The sequence below is a fragment of the Lepeophtheirus salmonis genome, chromosome 13, assembly GCF_016086655.4.
Source record: "Lepeophtheirus salmonis chromosome 13, UVic_Lsal_1.4, whole genome shotgun sequence".
NCBI lineage: Eukaryota > Metazoa > Arthropoda > Copepoda > Siphonostomatoida > Caligidae > Lepeophtheirus > Lepeophtheirus salmonis.
This window is the reverse complement of record NC_052143.2, coordinates 42,891,424-42,902,140: the sequence shown is the minus strand read 5'-3', so window position 1 is coordinate 42,902,140 and position 10,717 is coordinate 42,891,424. Positions and strand designations below refer to the sequence as shown.

Genomic DNA, 10,717 nt, shown 5'->3' with positions numbered 1-10,717 from the left:
ACAATGAGACTTTATATATTTATTTTACATAATATAAACTATTAAATCTAAAACTTGACCTCGATCCTTGGACTAAAGGCCTTGCAAATATTCTTCACGTATTCCTCTTACATGTCAGTCCACTCCTTCTCCACGGCAGTTTTTAGGACATTCACATGGGAGGTGGAATAGACCTTCCTCTCAATTTTAACCCAGATTGCATATTCAAGGAGGCTGCAGTCTGCTCAAGACAGAGGTTACATTGACCAGAGACAGAAAATCGCCAAGTTTTCTTCCCACACTTTTGAGCATTTTTGGTCTTGTGCCTTCCGGGCTTCATCTCAAAGCTCCTGTTGAGGACTTATAACTTTCTAATCTTGGTATTGAGTCTTGGAGCAGGGGACAATGCAGGAGATCTCATCATAGCTCATTCCCACGTCAATAAGTGGGACACAAGATGTTTTTATTGAACTTCCAGTTGATATTACAGAAAAAACTTGCAATTATTGAGTAAGTCAACGAAACCTTTCCAAAGTTTTATTCATGATCCGGTGAGACACGCTGTAGTGACAATAATTTAAAGTCCCATTTTTTTTTAAATTATGTAAATTGCTCTGGTTAAAGTGACGACAAACCCAGATGTAGGTACCTTTTTTTACTATAAAGAGCAAGTTGCAAAATTGCATTTTGGATTTCAAATTGAAAAATGAGTAGAAAAAAAAGTTTTTTTTAAAGACAAATATAGCTTTGTTTAAATTTTTCTTTCGTTCCAAAAACCTTTTCTGTGTTTACAAAATGTATTTAAAACGTATACATATATCGATAATTTAGATTTGCTTTAAATCTCAATTGTAAGTTTGTGATGTAAGATGGGAATCCATTTGAAGAACCAAATGTTGGGAAATCTCGAATAAAACTATATAATATCAGGGACGTCCACAAGATCAAATTAAAATATATAAATATGAATATTTATTTTTTCGGGGGGTGGGTGATTTTTCTGAATTTAAATCGAAAAATTTAAATTTTTGGAAAAAAAATTCAAAAATGTCATGTCAAATATTTAATTTTTTGATAAAAAATATTGAAAACACTATTTTAAAATCTACAGTTTTTTTGTACAACAGAACATCTATTTAGTAACATAATTACAACTCAATACAAACTTCAATCATATATAATTATTATTATTTTTTTTTTTTTTTTTGGCTTTTTTTATGGAATTTTTTTAAAAAGCTTTATAAAATCCCTATTTATTTGTAAAAAAACAATAAAAAATCCAGATTTATCTACAAAACAAATAAAAAATCAGCAGCTATTCACAACAAATTAATTTTTTTTTTAAATTCGAAAACTAAATTTAACATATATTTTTATATTTTTTTAAAAAAAAAATCATATATTAAATTTTTCAAAAAAATTTCAAAACTCCACATTTCTTCACAAAAAAATAATTTTGTGTACAAAAATTTCAAGTATTTAATTTTTTGATAAAATTTCAAAAATTCATACTTCTTGATCTAATTTCAACTGCTTGATTACAAAAAAAAAAATTGTTTTTTTATTTATTCCGGATAGGAAAAAAAATAGATAAATTTATACATCATTATAAACTAATTGCGCAACTAACAAAAGACTATTTTCTGTTATTTTACTGGTTCGACCCACATGAGATCAAATGGTCTTAAACTGTCTTCAGGTCCTAACTGAGTTTTATATACTTGTTCCAGAACCTGAAATATGTATAAACCCTTACTGGAGTACGAAAACTTGTCTTTTTAATAGGACCGGGACGGATAGTGACGACTCGAACTTGACTCAAAATGTCTGGTTATTTTTCTAAATTGTAGCTCTGAAATAAATTTCCTGTACAAATCTGGAAATTTGTATAATGTTTCTACTCCATTTTTTTTTTTTTTTTAATTATTATTTTTTGAATTTGTTTCAACAATTTCGTCTAGTTTCAACTTGAGAAATCCATGCCTAGTCTAGCTTTTTTATTGATTTGTAACCAAAATTTTGTCGCTAAAAATGAGCTCAAATAAGTCATATTATCCATATAATTGTGCATAGGGCGTCACAGGGTTATACTTATATATAAATTGGTTTTTGGAATTTTTTTGAAAATTTCAAAAATCCATAACTATTGGCAAAAAATTTCAAATATATAATTTTTTGAGAAAAAAAAACTTAAAAAATCAATATGCTGCTCACCAAAAATCTTTTCTTTTTTTTTAAATCTAAAATGTTACATTTTTTCGAAAAAAAATTTCAAGAAATCCATAGCTATTTACAAACAAATCAAAAATGTAATATTTTGGAAAAAAATTCAAAATCCATATCTTTTCACAAAAATTATATATTATGTTAAAAAATTTCAAATATTAAATTTTTTGCTTGCTTCATAATTTGCCTGAATGACCTTTTTTTAAAAAAAAATAAATGTTTAAAAAAAATTTACACCTATTTTTCCTCCTGACCAAAAAAAAAATTTAGTCAAAAACAAAAATTCCTTAATAAGAGTGAGTGAGTTACACCCCCTGTTGACGCTGCTGATAGGTATTGATGGAATCGGCCTTATTGAGCCGATTCCGATGACTCGGTACACTACTAATAAAAACTTATTATTTGAATTTCAGGACTTGGGTTGTGTCTATTAAAAACTAGTTTAAAGCAAGGATTTGGATCTGTTTAGTTGAATTTTGCTCGAAGATGGAGACATGTCTCCGGGTTATCATTTTATAATATTTTTTTCCTTGTATTTTTTTAAACAAGTTGGGTTTTTTCCTTAAGTATTTAAATATTGTTTTTATAAATCATAATATCATTCACGTTTAAGTTTTATTAGATATAGTACAACTTGTAGCATTAATAAACCCAAATGATTCTGAATATAAAGACCATTTTCTAATAAAAACGTGGATTGTTTGAAGCATTGGGTAAAATAATAATATAAAAAAATATATATGCAATTTAAATAAGGTACAAAAAATGTAAAAAATAAGAGAGCTAAAATTGCCTTAATTACAAAACTCGGCGAAGTTATTATAAAATTCTTAGGTTTAATAATTTCCAACATGGACATGGGGTACGACATATTTATATTTCATGTCCTTTTCAGATAAATCTGTAGAAGTTGGAACTCGGGTCGATAAGTTTGGTAAAAAACCAACAATTTGTGTAAAAAATTAGTGAATGACATTAGGTATAATTAAGCCATAAGCTGTAATAATGGTACTTTAATCTCAGAGTACTATCATTTGGATGGGGAAATGTACTTGAAAGTTAAGTTGGAATAAAAAGGCTACTGGCTTCTTATGGATCTGCAAAAGTAGTTTTAGGCAGCAGACGGTGTAAATAAAAGAGGGAAGGGATGAGGTAGATTATGAATCCAGGCCCACTACTAAGCTTGTCGAGCCCCAAAAATATGATAACTATTATATTTCTGAAGCCAGGGTTTCCCAAACTTTACTATGCCAAGACACCCTACACTAATACATTAGCGAGGCCCACATTATACAAAACATACATACTTTGTACACCGAAAGCAATACTCAATTCTGCATCTTCCTGTGCCCCCCTTAGCCTCCTTTCAGGGCCACCACTTTGAAAACCATTGTCTTAAGCAATCTTAGTTTCCAGGGCCCCTGCAGGAACTTGGTGCACTACGCACTCTGCGTATGAGGTAGCTACGACCCTGTTTGTATCTAATATAATTTCCTGGGTCGCTTGTTTTAAGTGTCTGTTACCAAACTGAGTCTGTATAAAAAAAAACTGAGACCGATCCGTTTAAATGAAAGAACCGACACCAAAACCGTTGAAATGAAAGAACCGAGGCCGAGACTGATAGAACAGCTGAACCTGATCCAGGCACAACCTAGAGTATAACTGTTACCAAGAGTAGCTATAAATAAACTCCTTTGACTGTTACTGTTAGAGTACGGTTGTTAAACTATATGACGTCAAAATATGTCTGTCTTGCACAGCATTCGGTACATCAAAATGAAAATTCTAGTATGCTCGACTAAATGATGGTATAACCTTGATCACTCCGGCAATTCGAGGAAATTTAGGAGGAGAGCAGCTTAGCTATCATGACGGTATATTAGATTATCTGTAAGCAGCTGTGAGGAAGGAAATAAATATAGTAAGGATATAGGTGGGAATGACTCCGATGTCGATCTTCAATTCTACAATTAATTAGTCCAACAAAGAGTTACTCCCAATAAATCATCAGTGTTACTCTGTATCAGTGTGGTCGCTGGGTAGGCTGGAGTGGCTATAGCCCTCCCCAAATTGAAGGAATTTTTGATTTTTACAACAATTTTTTTTTTTTTTTCAAAAAATGTATTACATATATATTTTACCATGAAATCTATGGTGTGTAATAACACTTGTAATAACAAGTGTTATTACATCATTATATTAGTTTTGTACACAAATAGTAGCTAGAAATTAACAATTACAATGGCAATAATAAGATATTTTTCTCTAATTGTTCTACTTTTCTCATCCATAATCGATCAAAAAATATAAATAAATGGCATACATCGAGCCATTTTTAGTACAAATACTTTTATCTTATTCAAATATCAATGTGTATCATTGCCCAATGATATCAAATAATAATCATTGCAGGTTTTAAGTCTTTTTTATTCTTAAAGCCATTATATAATATTAAGTTTCAACAAGGTAAATATAATTTTTTCCCATTTTATGTAGTAAATAGATCAACTTTCATCCCCCAACATGGCGTAATAATAAATAATAACGGGTGATAATTTTTACCCCTGTTTTCTCATTAAATTTTTTTCGCCCAGAACTATAATTTTCCCTAGTCATAAACAAAATTTCCTTCATTTGAACCCAATGAATAATATCAATATTGAATATACAAAATCAAAAAAGTATAGATGGATATTTGTTTTAATATTATTAACTTAACTAATGACGTCATCAATATAAACATGTCTTCATTTTTAACTTTTTTTGATGCGTTCATTTTGAAAGTTTTCTTTTTCAAGCAGTGGTTCTTCATGAAGTAATTTAAATTAATTATTAAAACATATTTTGTCGGTATTTTATTGAGAAATGTCGTCATCATAAGAGATATGATGTCATATTAATATTTTTAGTGATACTCCTTTTGATAGGTTTGACAATAGAGACATAAATATTTCTTTTCATAAGGTTTTAAAACTCGATAAAAATATTTTTATAATTGATAAACTATTTTTAAGACATAAATCAAGGGATATAAATAATTCAATGCATTCTTTTCTAATTTATGGATATTAGTAAATAAGTAGAGAGAGGAATGGGAGTTGGAAGCGACCTATAACTACTGTTTGTGTAAAAGGGAGGGAGAGAGAGAGAAAGAAGAAGAAAGAGAGGGAGAGAGGGAGGGAAAGAGAGAAAGAGAAGGAGAAGAAGTGTCAACAGAACCTCATCTCCACGAACACGGACAAATCCACACACCTTTCATCATGGTTCTGAGTGCCATATACATCCTGGATATGAAGGGCAAAGTTCTCATCAATAGAAATTATAGAGGGGATATTGAGAACAATGTGATTGAGAAGTTTATTGGACAAACGACGATTGCCGAAGATGAGGGCTCAAGTGCTCCACTCATCAGCACAAGCGATGGAGTCACTTTTGCTTATATTAAAAGAAACAATTTATATGTCGTTGCTACTACGAGAAAGAATTCCAATATTGCCATGATTTTCGTTCTACTTCATAAAATCTGCTCTGTAATCATCTCATTTGTCATTGATTCTATTGGGATGTCATTGATTGAGCCTCATTAGTCATTGTTGTCCCACCTCTTCCTCTCTCTTTCTATATATATCTATTGCGTATAAGTTGCAATTTCTTCGTCTTTAATCCATTATTTCATGCCTAACTATACATTGAAGCTATCATTTTATTTTCCTCTATTAAAATTACATAGTTATTATGTATTTATGAATAATATAGCCGTGAGCATTTGCACCTTATAATGTGCCATAGAATACTTATATTTGAGTCGTTTTTATTAAAATAGTCAAAATTTAGACCACAAATATGTCAATCATCCCTAGAATATTCTATTTTTGCGGCATCCTCATCCCAAGTACTCTAAATCTTTCATTTTAAATTATTCATATTATTTTTTGGTTGCAACTCGTTCACAACATTTATATATATATATACACTAGTATTTTCTATTCAAATTGAGTTTCTTAAATCTCCGTAAAATGACAATTATTTTTTTGGATTTTAAGACTTATAAATGTAATATCCATTTGAAAGTAATAGTATTACTTTTAAAATTAGTCTAAAAGTAACGATAAACTTAGACTGGATATATTATAAGACTGTTATTTAATGTCATTAAAACAAATTATACACGATGTTGTCCAACAATGATGTATTGTCTCAGCATGCATATACTTTTATTAATAGTCAGCAACTAAGATTGTATTAATTGCAATGACAAAATATCGTCAAATACATTTTTTTGAGAGAGATACGTTTTTACGGAGCTTAAATTGATTTATATTTGGATAGGAATTACTTATTTATTTCCCCCACTACATGTACTTAGTTTATGTTTATCCAAAAATTAATATGGCTTCTTTTCACTAATCATTTATTTATATTCTCTAAGGTTATGGAAGATTATTTTAAAGATGTTGAAGAAGAAAGCATTCGTGATAATTTTGTTATTATATATGAACTTCTTGATGAGCTAGTTGATTTTGGCTATCCCCAAACGACTGACGGTAAAATACTCCAAGAGTGCGTATTCAATATTTATATGCAATAAATGAAAATATGCAATGACTTGTCATATTTCAGGTACATAACTCAAGAAGGTCATAAACTAGAAGTGGTTGTTAGACCACCTCCTGCTGTCACTAATGCCGTTTCTTGGCGTCCTGAGGGGTTAAAATATACTAAAAACGAAGTTTTTCTTGATGTTATTGAATCTGTCAACTTACTTGCGGGTGCGTCTGGAAATGTTTTACGATCGGAAATTGTTGGTGCTATTAAAATGAGAGTCTATTTGAGTGGGATGCCGGAATTGAGGCTTGGTTTGAATGACAAAGTTCTTTTTGAGAGTACTGGTCGTGGAAAGTCAAAATCGGTGGAATTAGAAGATGTGAAGTTTCATCAGTGTGTACGTTTATCCAGATTTGATAATGATCGTACGATTTCGTTTATTCCACCTGACGGTGAATTTGAACTCATGTCATATCGACTAACGACGCATGTAAGTATTCGATTCAATTGATTAGGTTTTCTATGAAGTTGGTTTGCTTTTTCTAAAATTAACTTCTTTTTTTTTTCTATTATTTTTAGGATGTAAGATTTTACGATTTGTGGTTTGAAAGTTATTTTAATTTTAGTTCTAAAATATTGATTTAGAAATTTATAAAGATAGTAATGTTTAGCACAATTATTTATTTTTGTATTGAAGTCTTTGTACTAATTATTTTATTTTTACATATGGCAACGATATTTAACAAAATCTAGTTCCTGTACATATTGCCATATAAACTCTTTACCTTCTAATGCTACAATCTCAATAACCATTTCAAAATCAATATCATATCAATTGTTCGAAAAATGATTTATTATTTTTAGCTTCAGACTATTTTATATAGGTATAGCGCGTTGTTTGTCATTGTGTAATATATTTTGAAGTGATAAGTAGTATATAGTTTATTTATTCACCTTAGAAGTAATACAGATGATACTTAATGATTATGTATTATGTTAAAATACATTTCTATCATTTATCTTATTTTGATGTATTCCTAGGTGAAGCCTTTAATATGGATTGAATCTGTGATTGAACGACATGCTCACTCCCGAGTTGAATATATGGTTAAAGCAAAGTCTCAGTTCAAAAGGAGGTCCACTGCAAATAATGTAGAAATAGTCATTCCTGTCCCTAATGACGCAGACTCTCCGAAATTCAAGACGACTTCTGGTCATTGTAAATATGTACCAGAACAGTCCTCCATCATTTGGACTATAAAATCCTTCCCCGGTGGAAAAGAGTATCTTATGAGAGCTCACTTTGGACTACCGAGTGTAGAGTCGGAACTCACAGAAGGGAAACCTCCTATCCATGTTAAATTTGAAATACCATATTTTACAACTTCTGGAATTCAAGTGAGTCGCTTGATTTATACCACACTGCGTTAACTCTTTCCGAAACAATATTTTTTTGAAACGAAATCTTAAGTTTCTTTATTAAACCTACATAAACAACCCAATTTGTGCTCAGTACCTCAATATGTTCCAAAGTTTAATGGATATTAACTGTGACCATATAATCTTCGTATCAATTTAGATTAAAATGGATCTGTAACCTTAGCCGGTATCCTGTTGACCAACAGACAAACAAACAGACGTAAAACATAACCTCCGTTCAACTTAAATTTAGCCAAATTATGATTTTTTATTGATAACTTTTTTTTTTAATTTAAGATAAAACTATCTGAAATCAAGAATTGCACGGAAATTTTTATCAGAAAAGTCTTAGCTCAATTTTCTTAAATTCTTAATTTGATTATTTTTCCATCTCTTGGAAAATAGTTAATCATTTTAAATAACACTGAAATAATTAAATTGGCCATTTTTATGTACTAAGGTTTAAAAAAAATCCAGAATATCCACTTTTATTCTTATTGATACAGTATTTATTTGAATTAACTTATCTGGAATTATACGTCATTGTTTGCTATGAATCAATTATAAATATGGTAAATATCATTTGTTTCTTGCTTCACTGTCTTGAAAGGAAATTGAGGGGGAGAGTTATTAGATTGACTATGTATGTTTTTACTGCTCAAGGGGTCTGTACTTCTACTCGTGCTATAGATTGCCATTTTGACTTTTCATTCATTTTTACATCATCATTTTTTTGCAGGTAAGATATTTAAAAATCATAGAAAAGTCGGGATATCAAGCCTTACCCTGGGTTCGCTACATCACTCAAAACGGAGACTATCAACTTAGAACGAATTAATATATCGATATATTATTTAAAGTGATAAATAGTGATTATCCTTACTAATTATTATTTTATTGAAATTTACATTCCAATTATATTTTAGTATATGTTCTACGCCGAATTCACTTCTAACGTCGTTTTTATTTATATGTCGGGGGGCTAAATATTTTTGGCCATACTTAATTGTTATGTTTTTTTATTATTATTATTAATGGTCTTTGTGTACTTCTTTTATCCATCACTAAAAAATATGTAAGTAGACAAAAAATAAATAAAGTTGATTCAATTATTGCTATTTTTGTTCAAATCTAGATTATTATTGTTTTCCTCTTGTCAAATCATAACTATTGTGCGAATAGAGCGCGTTCACGTGACGTCAGCATTGTGTATATCTGCCATTTTGGGGCCTTGAGCAACCAAGTTTGATATAAATGAAAACCCTTTTTTCATTAATATTAAGGAGAATAGTCAACTGTTGGGTCATGTCAGAATGCGACCAAAAAATAACCATGACATATCTTAGTGTCAACAAAAATTCATCTCTCTATTATATACCTGACCTTAAAAAATATTTTATCTTATCATTATACTATCTTATTTCCGTATTGTAGATCAAAATTAACTACTACAATGGAAATAATAAGATATTGTTTTCTAATTATTCTACTTTTCTAGTCTCTACTCGATAAAAAAAATTGTACAAATCTAACCTTCTTTTTTTTTTAATTCTAAACCCATTCAATGGAGTTAAATCAATATTAATTACTAATTTCTCCATTTTATGCAATATTCATACTTTCAACTTTGAGCCCCCAAAATGACGTCTCTTTTTATTATGGTCCTATTTAGGACGTCAGTGAAAACACTATAACGTGAGCATATTTTTCATATATAGATATTGATTAAAATGATAATATGCAGTACCGTATTTGTACAATTCAAATAAAATGAATTCATTCAATGATTTGTTTAATATTCATGCTCATTAGATCCGTTTGATTTCTCTTCTCTTGACTCTTACATATATATATATTTTAATAAAATATATGTCATATTATCTCGTTTTGTATCTCTTGTTGAATGTAATTTAGTCAAAATCCCACGCTCAGATATGTTCAACCATTCTCATAAAAGGAGTAAATAATCACTGTTATTTATTTCAAACTGATTGCTATCTTGATGGCTATTTGAACGAAGAGAGAGAGAAAGAGGGTTCATTTGATTAAAATAAAATAAATTCCCCTATTTATTGTAGTTATACCTTCATAGTTGAAGTCTCCATTTATATGAGCAATGTCAATGATCGTTCCGTGAATCCTTTTTCTAATAAATAATACTCCCATTTTATAAGAACCATATTAGTTTTGTTTTCAAGGGCTCCAGTACCTAACTCCCAAGCCACTCTTGATTTATATATTCATAATACGGTTCCTTATAGAAGGTTCATGAGGAGGTGTGGATGATTTGTTTTATTAATTTTGTCTGACCAGGTCTCCTCTAATTTAGTACAAATCAAAAAAAAAAAAAAAATCGATCCCCTTCCTCCAAGTCTATTTTTAATGAATAAAGATTTCCCTGATTTTTTCATCAATTGCAAATATAATTAATATCATATTTCGGGTTTCATTTAATTATCTCTCCTTTTCAAACAAAATTGACTTATCTTTTTGCGTCAGGATATATATTCAAGAAAAGATTCAATAAAGTAAATAAGATGAAGTACAT

General features: G+C 29.8%; 1 protein-coding gene across 2 annotated transcripts; it reads left to right on the top strand.

The window, feature by feature from the left end:
* Positions 1-5,376: 5,376 nt before the first annotated feature.
* On the top strand, positions 5,377-9,965 carry AP-1mu (adaptor protein complex 1, mu subunit). 2 transcript variants are annotated; one of them, XR_011783148.1, is made up of 6 exons: positions 5,377-5,735; positions 6,635-6,765; positions 6,826-7,240; positions 7,792-8,148; positions 8,909-9,244; positions 9,305-9,965. XR_011783148.1 is itself a non-coding variant. In XM_040723370.2 (5 exons), the coding sequence occupies exons 1-5, from the start codon at positions 5,466-5,468 to the stop codon at positions 9,005-9,007; spliced, it is 1,272 nt and encodes a 423-aa protein (XP_040579304.1). In that variant the 5' UTR covers positions 5,377-5,465; the 3' UTR covers positions 9,008-9,287. The 2 variants fall into 2 exon arrangements, 1 of the variants encoding a protein (XP_040579304.1); XM_040723370.2 differs by lacking the exon at positions 9,305-9,965 and having other exon boundaries at positions 8,909-9,287.
* The last annotated feature ends 752 nt before the right edge of the window (positions 9,966-10,717 follow it).